Genomic DNA, 13,704 nt, shown 5'->3' on the forward strand with positions numbered 1-13,704 from the left:
GGCTCAAAACGTTGCCTCACTATTTATAGCTCATCTCTGGTATTTCTAGAGACTTCTTGAGAGTGTCTCTACGAATAGGGATTCGAACTTCGTTGGTGCGTCCTGGAGTACCTTTGTGACCCACCTACACATGGGTCACCAGTGGCACCGCAAAAAAGCGCGAGACAGATGGAAGGACAGAGTGCATCAGGTGCGCTCTTTTGCAGTATTTGCGACTACTTGCTCACCGAAACCAGTTTGTTTGGCTCGATATGCTTTTTTGTACTAGTTGAGCAAGCTTTTGTCCGTTGCTTCCCCGCATCGCTTTTCCACACTGAGGAGCCCCTCTCCAAACCGGGTTTGTGCCTGGTCGTCGGGGTCAGTAGCCACTCTAAGGAGCAGAAGAACTACAAAAACAGCTAGCTAGTGCACTCTACTGCATGCTCAAAGCTCATGAGAGACATAAATGCAGCTACGATAGGCGACAATCTGTTGTGTGTTTCAAGGCTGGATACTTGGTTCTGGTATACAGGCAGACTATGCAATGTGCATCAGAGTGTCAGCAGACGAGATAGCATGCATCCAGGTGACCAGAACTATTCGCCATTCTCTCAAGAATTAATGCTCCTTCTTAGTGTATGCACTTTCCTGAAAGTTGGAGATGGCACAAAACTACCACTTTTGGCTTCCTGAAGAAGTATCGAATATCCCCGAGCCGTTCGCAGGCCTTGCCGCGCAGTCAAGAGTCATGGGTAGAGGCGGAGGATCAGCCTGGAGCTGTAAAGGTGCGACACATTTAATAGGAAAATTATACGTAAATGGGATGGCGAAAGCCAATCTCAGTTGTTGATGGGGGAGCAGCCCCGTGCACTTTTGCCTGCCAGAGGATTTGCGTCTTTGTGTGGTTCCCACCACTCGTCGCCAAAGATGTTGTTCGTCACGTTCATTGATAAATGTTCTTTCCCAGCGTATGAAATGCCCGGACTAGGTACCTTCATCCATGGATTCGCCTTAAATGTTCTTTGTTATTATTGTTGCGGTGTGTTCTCTACTCAGATTCGTAGACAGATGCTCTCACCTGTGTGGTCTCTACGTCCTTCCTTTTGCCCCTTAAGGTGTTGGAAAAACTAAACACGCTGCACGCATTGGCTGTATTCTCACTCAGGGACTCCTCTATAAGCAGCGCACCAACTGATAAACGAGTTTGTTTTGACTCTGTATATTTTGTTCTTGCTTGTTGGATAGTGTATGTTTCTTTTCTCCCGTCTTTTCCTTTGTTACTGGTTGATGCCCCCTTGCTTATCTCATTTAAACTGTGTTCTGTTCTTCTGTCTGTTTGGAAAGTGGCGATAAGGTGGGAACTGTTTCAGTGCCCTCTACGTGGCTGCTCTAGACAAACGGAATGGAATACGAGGGTGTGTGTTCTGAAGTAGGGGGTGAAGACGCGCCGAGACAAGCTACAATAACACATTTTCTACCACACTTATTGCATTTAAGTCAGAATTAGTAAGGACTTAATCAGTTGGTTTGTCTGTTTTGTATCTTACAATTGCTGAGAACTGTTTTCTCGATACAACAAGACGAAATGCTGCTTGCGTCTGCGCTGGATGCTTTTTGTAATGAACTATGAATTCTTGGATCGCGTAGAGGATGCAGCTACGTGCACCCCTGCTGTCCCTTTCCATGACTGTCGGGACGCCTGAGGAACGCGTTCAAGCAAAGGAGAAAATTTTTCTAAAAGCACTAAAAAGTATTTCAGGTTAGTATTGAGTCTGCGGCTCAGTGTCTCTTTGTGAGACACTCAGCCGCAGATTGATAGTTACGTCGCTACAGTGCGGTATCGCGTTCACATATTTTGACCTCTCTCATCATGCCAGAGATCTCTTGGCTGAGGCTAACGAGTGGGCTTAGCTCTTTAGACAGCTTGCTGGATAGATTTACATTTAGTTGGTGCATCGGAGTTGGGCATACGAGTCTCCGGATAGAAACAATAGAAAGAGTGACACAACTTGAGCCGACAGGGCACATCCGGTTGAATCATAAGCATAAAGGCTCCACGCTGCCATTCACATACTAAACAGGATATTCAGTTCAATCTATGCAGAACAACGAGCCATCATACCTTTATCAAAATGCTTTTGCACTACTTCCTCTACAAAATTACTGGTTGGTGCCACCGTATTTATGGCCTTTAAGCTCATGAAGCACAGAATAAAGAGCGCATGCTAGTTTTATACTTTGATATACAGCGGAAGTTTGACTAAAATGATTTGCCCATTGAGAGAAGGTAAAACGAGTGACGGGACGATGGAATGGTACCGAGCACCAAGGCAATACGAAACACACTATTGGTATGTTCAAAAACAAATTCTGCTCCTTACCATGCATTATGCCTGTGAAAGCGTTTTGAAGCAAAAAACAGGGTATTTCCCGTGTACCTTTACATCCATGCGCTGGTTCTGTAGGATTTGGGTGGTTCCCCTCTACGTCCGCTCAGTAGTGCAGCGATCCCCAAGAGCATTGGTGAAAATGCTCACTTCAGCAAGAAATGCAATAGGTGAATAATGACCGACTTGTATTTATTTTGTCTTCCCAGGTTCATGGAGCTTGGAATATTGTGGAAACGTTGGTTTCCTGTGGCATCCTACCGCGAAAAGCAGTGCGCCCGTTTGCTCTGCAAAACGGGCAGGATGAACGATCATACACTCATTACTTCTAATAACAGTTTCCTGTTGCTGAAATTAATCGGATTATCTTCATCTGGCTCACAATGGCTCTTTTCGAGATATTTCTTTCAAAGTTGTCGAATGCCCATCTTGTCTCGACCGTGAACGAAGTAACAGATCTGCGACCTTTGGGAGTCTCAGAGGGGCTGCTCCTATCACTAGGCGTACTGCATTCCAACCATAAAACTTCTTTTCCAGGGAAACCCCGTGTGAGATGTCGTCAAGGGTACCCCGTTACCCGCGTGATTGCCGTGTTGTTCGGTGTGCCTGCAGTGCTATACATGGTGATGCTAAGTGCCCACAAGTCGCGTCCGTCCTATGGCTCTCAGTAAAACCTCTCAAACCTTTTTTTCGCCGCGGGAAGGCCTGTCTGTGAAGCCGGTCCCGAAGCTGCCGTGTAGCACACATTGGTGAGCGCGGCTAGCGGGACAAGCGCACTCCTGTCGAAGCAAAAGAGCGCTTTAAGTCTGAATACTACTGATCCCGCTGCCCTCACGCTCAATAAGAGAAAAATGGTAGTCAACGCTATCGAGGAAATCCAAGTTGCACAGCATACGGTCAAGGGTTCTGGGAAGATAGTTAGGCTTCCTTGCAGCTGCGGACTGACTTAAAGGCTGCTACTGTAGCTCACACAGCATCACATTTTGAAGCATAAGGTGTCTTGGTGGCTGCAGAGAGCGCTGCTTGATCTGATGAATGGTACCAAGACGTACAATGCTGCCGTTGGTCATTTGCAAGGCTTAGAATGATCCGATGCACAGTTGAAGGAAGCGCTATTATTACTAGCAAATGCACATAGCGCTATCACTGGAGGTGCTTTGGCCCTCCCTACGGCCAAGCGGGTCCTCGGCCCAAGAAGTGACTTCCCATATCAGTCAACCGTTGTACAGTAAGCAAAGATCCTCCAGTATTGCCTCTATACTATGCAAGACTTGAACGCAGCCTCGGAAATACAGACTAACTCGCGGGGCGTTGATGAAGCCAGCGCCCTACTGACCAATGCAAATACCCTGGTTCTCATGCTGAATGCGTATGGAATGACAGAGGAATCAGCACATCTGGAGGCAGCAAAACAAGACCTCCAAAAGGCATGTGATGCAAAGTGTGGCTCCTCTGCAGCTGCCGAAGCTGGTACTCAGAGCTCTTCATCCCCGCCACTGCTGGTGGAAAAGAGCCTTTCACAAAAAGGGAAAGCTGCCTGTTTCTTGGGTCAGAGTGGAGTCAGAGCCTGGCACGTTGAAAGGAACAAAATCGCATGCAACAGCAGACGAACAAAGCAAGTCAGGCACCAAGCCCTAGAGATCAGTGAGCGTGCGCGTGGTGGGAAATCAATAGATTGACTTCGGGGGCGCAGGTAAGCGTGGATCGGTCTCAGCACCTCCACGTCTCCCCCTTCCAACAGCGACTGCACCCAGTCTCAGAGTCGCTGCAGGACTTTCTCATCTTACTGGCGATGGAGCAGCAGCTGGCCTTTCAGTAGCAAAGCTGCAGAAGTTGCAGGATATGACTCCCAAACTTTTATCGTCATTGCTTGTCGTAAGGCGGGATGTACAGATTGTGTTGCAGGGGCCTCTGCAAAGTAAGGAGGCCCTTGAGGGTCCACTGTTGAGGGCCTTACCCGTTTTAAAGGCAGCAGCACGATTCGCTTCTCTACATCAGCTGCCTCCGCAGTTACAAGCGACTTTCCAAATGGTGCAAAAGGAATGCTCACAACTAATAAAGCAGTTTCTGAATAAGATTACCACCATGTGGGTAAAAGAAGCACGGACTCTGCAAAAGGAGCTGCGAGGCGCCATGGCGGCATTGAAGGTGGCACAGAGGTGGGCACCAGGTTCATCGAGTGTTGCGCTGCAGGTAAATGTTCTCCTCTCTGCTGTCACAGAGTGTCAAAACAAGGCAAAAGCTGCATTGCTGCTTTTGGATTCACTGCCTAAAGGACTTTAATCTGGACTCGAATCCAAAGAGCTTGTAAAAACCACCAACAAGCTCCACAAAGCGCTAGAGAATGGTCTAGCACAGGCTAGATTGGGGGCGTCACAATGCACAGACAGGTAGACTGGCTGGTTGCATAGGCACGAAACAAGTTGCAGCTGCATCTAGATCAGCAGGACATGGTACAGCAACAAGTTGTTCAGATGCAGCAGTGGATTGCCAGTCACCCACCTCATATTCAGGAAAAGATTAAGCTCTCGCAGCACATGGAAACTATAGAAACACTGCTATCGGAACTACAGCTCGAAACCAACTTGCAGCATGCGCTATATTATCTCAAGATCATCAGAGAGCAAGCCGCTAAAGTGTGGCAAAGTCTATACGACATTTTTGGCAACACGCTTCCACTTGTGAACTTCCAAGAGGAGCTTTGTGCGGCACAAATTATTCTGGAAAAAATTGGGGCGTACCACCAGTTCATGCAGCAGTTCAGCGGGAGTCTCCGAGAGGCTATGGTGCAGCCATTCCTGCATCTTGATGGCAGCGAGGCTTGAACTGAGAAATGCAAGAAATACGCGGAACGAGGAGCAGGAAGGAAGGGGAGAAGCCTTTTGATCAACAAAAGAGGGCATGGGGTGCGGTTGCGGGCTCAAAGCAGAAGAGCAATGAAATATCATTTGTTTATCCTGAACCTAGTCAAGACATAAAAGCATGTGTATATATGTGTGTGCATGTATGTGTGCGGGGGTGGGGGTGGGGGCTGAGAACAAGGTGGAAATCAAGAGAAATGAAACAGCTGAGAATGCAGAACAACGAAGATTGTGTGTTTCTTGAAGTGATATGTTTCTTGATGGGTTCCGTTCCATAAATTAGCTTTAAAAAATTGTTGTATTCAGCTGCGCCTACTTCCATGTTATATGCTTGTCCTCGTTATCTGCCGGAGTACCTGGATACAAGAAAGGTGGGTTCAATGTATGGGAAATCAGATCTCTTTGCCGTCGTAGCGGTACTGATTGTGATTCCGTAACCATGTATTCCTTATCCTCGGCTGTACTTATTCTTGGCGCAATGGAGACACAAGTGGTTTACTATTCACTAAGCCACTAGAAGTTATACTTAGTAACTGTATTCCGTCCAACGTATACCGTGCCACTCAGCAACTGTCGTATGAACCAAACGATTTGCCCTGTGTTCCAAAGAACCATTTTCTTAAAATGGTCGTGTGTGAATAACTGGCATTAGTACAATGCCGCGATTCCTTTTCCCATTATGCAGCGCTGTGCAGATCACTGTACTCTTGTGCAGTAGCGACTGTTATTCACCCCGTAATTCTTCGTTTTGTCTGCTTGTATCCCAGTCAGCTTTGTCAGGGGGACGGACCGGGACAATGTGGAACCATTGCAAGTTCCCTTGCTAGAGCTCTCTCTATGTGTGATTTAAAGAAATCGCGTAGCAGTCCATCAAAGCAGCATGACAAGCACGCAATATGCATTAGGTGATCCATACGGAAAAGGCAACATTCATAGCATTTACAAGTTGTTTGAAAGATCTCCACATTGAAAGAGTTTTGACTGCACCTAAGGCGAATGCCCCTTATCGAACGTAGAAAATAAGCTAACGCGCCTATACCATCCCTGCAGAGGGGGAGAGAGGGGAGTATTACTTGGGATGCGCCGGGAAATATGCCAAGAGATTCAGATGATCGGCAGGCCTTATGAAGGTCCACGGGTCAATTGCGAGAAAGAGGCACGTTAGTTGCACGAAATCCCCGCAGTGATAGATACAAGCGCAGGGAAATGCATAAACTAGTAAATGGGTGCAAAATGTCAAGGGCAAGAAAATGTGACAACCGGTGAACGAAAGCTATGAAATGGATCCGTTGGAACTTATGGGAGTTTCTTTTGTGCTGCCACCCTATCTATAGAAGCCCGTGGCTCTATAAGCGCTAGACCTAGTGCACACAGAGTGGAATGCTGACCAGCACAATAAGATTCCAGTCAAATGAACTGTGGTAGAAAAAAAGTTATACCTGAGGAGTCGAGGGTTCAAGAAGAATCATCCGAGTAAGCCCCCAAGAACCAGTTTGTTCTTCAAACGAAAGGACAACACTAGCAGTGAAACTCCCAAGCACCTTTCTGTTGATGTTGCTGCCACCATCAGATAGCAAGCCAGAAAACGAGCCATTCTTTCTCCAAGCTACTCAGTTGCTTCGTTGCTTTGCTCTTCAATGACAGGCAACTGTGAATTAGGCTTCGGAAAAAAAGCAGCTTTATTACTAGTGCACTTCTGGTCTTCTGCTGTCTCCCGCTTCCCCTCCAACAGTGATGAAGAAGCCCTTGGGGCAACACAGGTAGGTGATGAAGTGGGCGGAAGCGACAGTGAACCCGAAACAGAAGAAGTTACTGCAGAAGTATTGGGGGCTAGAGGCAAAGTGAGGACGGGGGCTGTCCAATTTGTGTGGTACCCCGTTTCATACAAGAGAGAAATGCAGGACGAGAGGCTCCCATCCTTCTTCATCTCCAAATATTTCCTGAGAGACAAGCATCGATTGCTACTTCAATGGGCAAAAGACATTCTGTGCGCGTGCAGACTCATATAAGCTGCACGCACATGTCTAGCAAAGGCAGTATGCTTCTTAATGTTCCCCCCAACCACATATATGTATATTTATAAGTTGTTTGTACCACGTCACCGTATAATCGCGTCGAAATACATGCGACGAGAAACGGTAACACACGGACGCGTTCCATATATCTACGTACTTAGAAGAACAAGTACAAACTCTTCATCTTGTGCAAGAGCACTATGTATACATACAGTTACACATAGTTATATACATGTACATACTTATATCCCCATGAATCTGTGCACACATACAGTCCATGGGGCATCACTGGGAGAGTCGCAATAGGTGCAAGATGAAACGTGTGTATGTACTACATCATGGAATCGGATCACTGGCGAACAAGAAAAGACAGACACAGAGGAACTACTTGATGATGGAAGCGGCTCTTCTTGGCCTGGAGAGGAGTAAAAGAAGCAAGAAAACGAGCACTAAGCTGGGGTTTGCATTGCTTCAACACAGCGGCGGCTGGTGCGACAGCGCGGGTAAAAAAGCAGGAACCATGCGAAATGAGGCGTTGTATTCATCGAAGCCGTAAGCAAAAGAAAATAACACACAGATACACAAAGCAACGCAAAAGTTTGAGCAAACGGCAGCACGTACCACCCGCAAATACAAGTATACACTGCAGCGAAACGAACTAGGAGAAGGAAGAGACATTCCGCTGCCCGTGCTCGGGGGAAAATCGAACATGTCCATATGCGCGAATGAACACTGAACCTCGTTAGTTGGAGGGTCAGAGGGGGGAGAGAATGAAGCTCAAAAGATGTAAGACAGAAACGAACTTGTAAAGCCTCAGGGCTGTTTGCGCGTCTTCGATCGAGTCGTGGGTTGCCCCCTGGATAGACTGCTGGAGGACCAGCGCCGCGAGGAACTTCAGCGAGAGGAATCGCTTGCCGGGTAGCCGGTAGAGCTCAACAGTATCAACAACTTGTGAGGAAGGCACGTAAAGGTTGATCACTCGGAAGTCATGTTGCAGTCCATGGCCGACGAAGCTGGAGGATGACGCAGACAAAACGCATATTTGGAGTGCAGCCTATACTCCCAGTCGTATATGAGCATTTAGGGCATATATAGGACAAAATCGGGAGCAATAACGCATCCAAAACAGAGAGCCAAGCAAAATCAGACTTCAGCTGAGAATGCCACTGCAGTCGCACTTTGAGAAACGTTAGGGAGAGCTAGCACATACACCCCGCAGCCAAATGCCACACACGCTTAGCGGCAGACGCAAAAGAAGACAAAGACCAGAGATTTCTACAGACACAAAACTGTGCAGCAAGGAGGAAGCCGTGGAAGGACGAAACACAAGGAGAGAAGCATTTCACGGAGAACAAAGACACCCAGCTACTTCTTCCCAATGGCGCAAACAAACTCTCGATCGCGTCTGTCTGAAGGTGAATGTAACGCAGGAGACCGACATGCAGCCGGAGTCAATCAAATAGCGCAGCTTTTGCAGGACAGCTTTGCGCGTAGTAAGCCAAACCCGCGATTCGTTGGCGTTGAGGTCCTCCAGCCGCAAACCAGAAAATCTGAAAGCCAAGAGAGAAGGCAGAGACGGAGGCTTCTGCTGCCAATGAGACGCCGAAGGAGAAATAAGAGGCAACAGGGAAGTGCAGAGGCAGCCAACGCATAGAAATGGGAGAGGGGCAGACATGAAACGAGAGGGGAGAAACGGGAGAGCAGTCTAAAAGGCATGTGGCCCCACCCCGGCAAATGCACAGAAGAAAGGCAAAGGTAACAGATATCATGCAGACAGACACGGTTCTCTTCTGTCTCGTCTGCGTGCATATGTTTCAAAAGTGCGAGGAAGCAGGCGTTGTGAACTAGGATTCGGCCAGCGGGCTTGAGGTAGGGGTCATGACGAGCAGCGGCTAGCCAACCTTGTGAGGCAGTCTTTTGGAGGCCTCTTGAACAGGATGTAATGATCCAGGAAGGGAATTTCTTCGAGATCTCCTTGTCCGCGTACCAGGCTCACTCTGCAGACAGGAAAAAGGCCCTCCGAATGTTTTCATCTGGAGTGTCTCGACACCGTGCCAGGACCCGGAGGTGTCGGGTCTCGCCTTCGTACCTGGCGAGAGCGAACGAAGAACTCTGTAGGATTTGTTTGTGCCCGTCTTCGTCGATTTCCGCCGCCTCTGTCACCTCTGCCACAAACTCCGCGTCCACCGCAACGACAAAGCCATCGGAACCCCACCGAAGGCCTTCAAGCCCAAAAGGCACCATGGGTGTTGCCTCCCCCTCCTTTTCTGCAGCATCCCGAAGGCACTGCTCGCGCCGAACACGGGCGGCCTGCATCTGCAGCAGCTCAGTAGGGGCTGCGCAGACGAGCGCACAAAGAGGCGGAAGCAGGAGCCGTGGCTGCCAGAGGCTACATGTAGGCCCTAAAGTTAAAGCTCCGTAGACTAGAGAGTGCAGAAACACAGGAGGCGACAGGAGGAGAAGCTCCTCAACACCACCAGCGCCGTCTCGGAGCGTCTTACTGAGCGTCTGAAACGTGAAAGGCTCCCTGGGGGCTTCAGGGTTGAGAGACAAATTCTGCTCTAACATGAAGGCGTCCAGGGAGATGGGGCAGCCAGGAACTCGCGGCACAGGAACCAGACGATCCCCTGAGTCTCTTACGAAATCGGGTGGCCTCTGACTCAAAAGCAGCTCCTAATCATGCGCAGATCATTCGAGAAAACACACAAGACCCTCGACAACCGCGCGCCCTTGGAAAATGCAAATTGCACGCTTCGCGCGGGGTAAGTCGGCCCAGTGTACGTACACCGCGGAACGGACCAAAGCCGAACTACTACAGGCGGGCCTGTGCGGGCAGGTCCAGTGTATGGGAACGGCTTTTTGCCGTCGTTGCTCCAAAATATTCATTGCGCCTCATGAAGTGTGTGTGTGCTGCACTCTCAGGCGCAAAACATGTGTGGTCCTTCCTGCTCACCGGATTGCAAACGGATAGAAACGCAGCATCGCCCTGCTCCGTGTCTTCTCTCGCGAAACAGAGAAAGGAAGGGTACTTCCACGGAGAAGCGAAGTCTAGCACAGCCCGCGGTCTTGCGTAAGACAGCACAAAGTCATTGATCGACACCCAAGGGGAGTCAATCGCCAGTGCATGCGGACGTCCTAGACGAGAGGGGGTTCCCGCCGCAGACTTGCTGCCGACTCCACATACAGGCTCCTCATCTTCTTGTTGTTGCTGCTGCTCCCCCTCCTCCCCCTGCTCTCTTTGTGCATCCTGGTGCTTCTGCTGATGCTTCTGCTGCTGTTGCTCCGCCATTTCTCGAGTCCGATAGGCGGCAGGCACCCTGAAGCAGCAGCAGCACACACAAACAATGCAGCAAAACACATAAACAATCCAGCAAAACACACAAACAATGCAGCAGCACGTACAAACAATGCAGCAGCACACGCAAGCCTCATGAAACTGCCATGCAGCAGAAATAGTTCCTACCTACCTACCTACACACGAACACAACCTCGGGAAAAGCCCCTCGCGGCAGCGCGTGCCAATAGGCCTTACCTAACATGCAAGACGAGATGGCAGCCACGATCCTCTCCCGTTGCAGTCTTCGCCGCTTTTTCCGCATTGGTGGCCTTTGCAAAAGAACGGAAGCTAGGTGTCTTCTGCCCGATGCTCGAGGAACCTCCTGCATCGCCCTGGGTTCCCTCCATGGGACGAACGGCGAAGAGTGAACTAATCAATTCATAGCGTACAAACCCTGGAGATGGTTCTTCCTTTACGTCCACATCCTACGTTCACACGTGCAAAAATGCCTTTGACACATGTTAAATGCCTTTGACACATATTAGTAAACGCGATTGACACATGCTAAACGACTTTGACACATATTAGTAAATGCCTTTGACACATGCTAAACAAGTGTGACACATGTTAGTAAACGCCTTTGACACATGATACACGCCTTTGACACAAGCTACACGACTTTGACACAAGCTACACGACTTTAGCACATATTAGTAAACGCCTTTTACACAAATTAGTAAACGCGTTCGTCACATGCTAAACGCTTTTGACACATGCTTAACGGCTTTGACACGAGCTACACGACTTTGATACATGTTAGTAAACGTCTTTGATGCCCCAGAGAAGTGCTCGGAAAGGCTGCGTATGCGGCGGTGCTCTAGCACTTCACTTCATTTCTAAGTTTGCTACGAAAAGCGGTGCCTTAGCTGGTTGGGTCTGTAGTGTGTGGCCTACGTCTTGTGTGAGTTTAATCCAGAAGCGTCTTCTCAGGAACCCCCTGCCGGTGGAGTCAATGGATCGCCATACGGAGAAATCAGTGGCTGTGTGGCAGTTGGCGTGCAGCAGGAGAACCAGGGGAAGGGATTGAAGCTGAGGCAAGGGACGGAGAAGAAGAGGCGCACAGAGGCCAGAGGAGACGTCACGGTGCGTGCAAGAGCTCATGCATGGATACGTAAAGGAGGTACAACGCGGTAAGGAGAGAGGCAGTGAGAGCAGGGGCCGCATAGGGGGGCCCTCGGGGAGGGAGTGCAGAGAGGGGAGAGGGGAGATTCAAAAGCAGGAGGAGCAGAAAAAGACTCGCGACAAAGACCAAGTGCGCTCGAGGAGGCCATAAGGCGGTGAAAGAAACGGCGCAGGAGGCACGCGCACAAAGGCAGAGATGGAAGAGGATGCAGAAAAGGGGCAGGAAGCATTAATTGAGGGGAAGGACGTGTAAAGCCAAGGCAATACACGAATGGAGAAAAGCAGATAGCAGCGTGGCAGTAGCAGCAGAAAACAACAACTGCGAGAGGCGTTGCGTGTTACAAAAGGTCATGCATGGCCTTACCCGCGTGGATATGGCGCATTCCACGTTCCCGCCACAGCCCTTGCAGTATGTGCGTCTCATCAAAGTTCTCTGGAGAGACTGCCGCAGCAATTCGCAGAAGGAGAGGCAAGATCCAGCCTCTCCCTGAAGAGCCTCCTGCCTCTCTGCAGATGCGCAGCAGCTGCTGCCGGGGGCCTCTTGCGGCAGACGGTGGGGTGGCGCTTCTGAAGCGGGATTGTTTTTGTTCCTGGCGCTTCTAGTACTGCTGCTGCTGCTGTTAGTAGCGGTAGATACTCCGTTTTGCGGCTGCTGCCTCTGGAGGCAGGCGGGGGAGCCGGGGAGGGGCCCTTCTGTCGATTCGCCGGTGGACGATCCTCGCTGGGAAAGGAAGGGGGGAAGGAGGGGAAATCCCCTGGGGTTCCCTGCAGCCTCGCTGCCGTTGAAGGGTTTGTTGGTTTTTGAAGGTGCGAGGGGCCCCTCTGCAGGAGGGCCCCCCGCAAGGGGCCGCTGCTGCGTGGGGTACTGCAAATCGACGAGGAAGGACTCACAGATCTGTGTGGCAGTGTGGTGTTGCAGCAAACACACAGTTTCCGTCTTTTGACGAAAGCCGAACAGCACTTCAATGCACGAGCTTGCCTTAGCATCGCCTGTCTCGAGAACACACACAGAGGGTGATGGTGGGTTTGCCTCGGAGGGGCCCCCCGAGTGAAGCCCATCCCGGCTAACTTCTGATTCCGCCTTTGCCAGTCCTTCCTCGGAAGCTTCCGAAGACGCTGCTGCGGGCCGGCTAGCCCCCTCGGAGGTGTCTGCACAATCCTCTTGGGACGGAGAAAGACGACTTGCAGGAACGCCACGCCAAGGCACTGGGAAAGCGATGAGCGGAGCAGGAGTGCCCCCCGCTGTTGCAGCGGCTCGCAGCTCCTTGTGCAGACGATCCAACAAGAAACGGAGAGTTGCCTGGACACGATGCAGCAGCGTTGCAAGCTCTGAAGCACACAAGTCTGCACTCGCCAAACCACAGAGTTCTCACCCCTGCAACACGCGCCTGCCTCCCCTCCCCCCGCGTGGTGTGGCTTGGCTGCTTCCGTCACAAAGGCCGTTTCCAGGGGGGCCTGCCCTGCAAGCACTGCACTCCTCCTAGGAGAAGCCTTGGCACAAAGAGGCGAAGAAAGCGACAGAAAGAAACTTCACTCTGCCTAAACACACCCCAACACCCCCCCCTTTCCCCCTCGCTGATCGCTCCCCTCCGCATCGCCTCGTCCTGTGCGCAGGAGGCACTGCAAGACCCTTTGCAGCAGCTTGCCAACTCACTGTTGCTAGAAACACGCTTAAAAAGCCCCAAAAGCCTCGCCTCCGGCATCTCAAACAGAGCCGCCTCGCAGCCGTTGCTATAACAAAAGCGGCGGCCCCCTGCACCATCGTCCTTCCTGCAGTATCACATGTGCCTCACCTCCTTTCAGGAAAAATGAGGATGTATACATATGCGCATTCATATACATACATGCATGTTTATTGCCTTGCCCCATTTGCTGAGGAGGCCAGCCTTTTGCGTGCACTCTCAAGAGGCCCTCTTTACAGCCATGTGCAGGGACCTCCCATGATGCACACCTGACTGGGCAGCGCTAAACGCATGCATGCATGCATGCATGCATGTGTGTGT

At 50.4% G+C, this 13,704-nt stretch overlaps 1 protein-coding gene across 1 annotated transcript; it reads right to left on the reverse strand.

Moving 5' to 3' along the window:
• Positions 1-8,693: 8,693 nt before the first annotated feature.
• Positions 8,694-13,463, reverse strand: LOC113147207. The gene is given in 10 exon segments (XM_026336978.1): positions 8,694-9,027; positions 9,144-9,284; positions 9,332-9,578; positions 9,744-9,869; positions 10,063-10,559; positions 10,775-11,004; positions 12,066-12,521; positions 12,771-12,860; positions 13,061-13,192; positions 13,323-13,463. Coding segments are annotated over 10 exon segments (2,394 nt in total).
• Between the last annotated feature and the right edge of the window lie 241 nt (positions 13,464-13,704).

Source organism: Cyclospora cayetanensis, unplaced genomic scaffold, assembly GCF_002999335.1.
Source record: "Cyclospora cayetanensis isolate NF1_C8 unplaced genomic scaffold, CcayRef3 CcayRef3_contig_159, whole genome shotgun sequence".
Classification (NCBI taxonomy): Eukaryota; Apicomplexa; class Conoidasida; order Eucoccidiorida; family Eimeriidae; genus Cyclospora; species Cyclospora cayetanensis.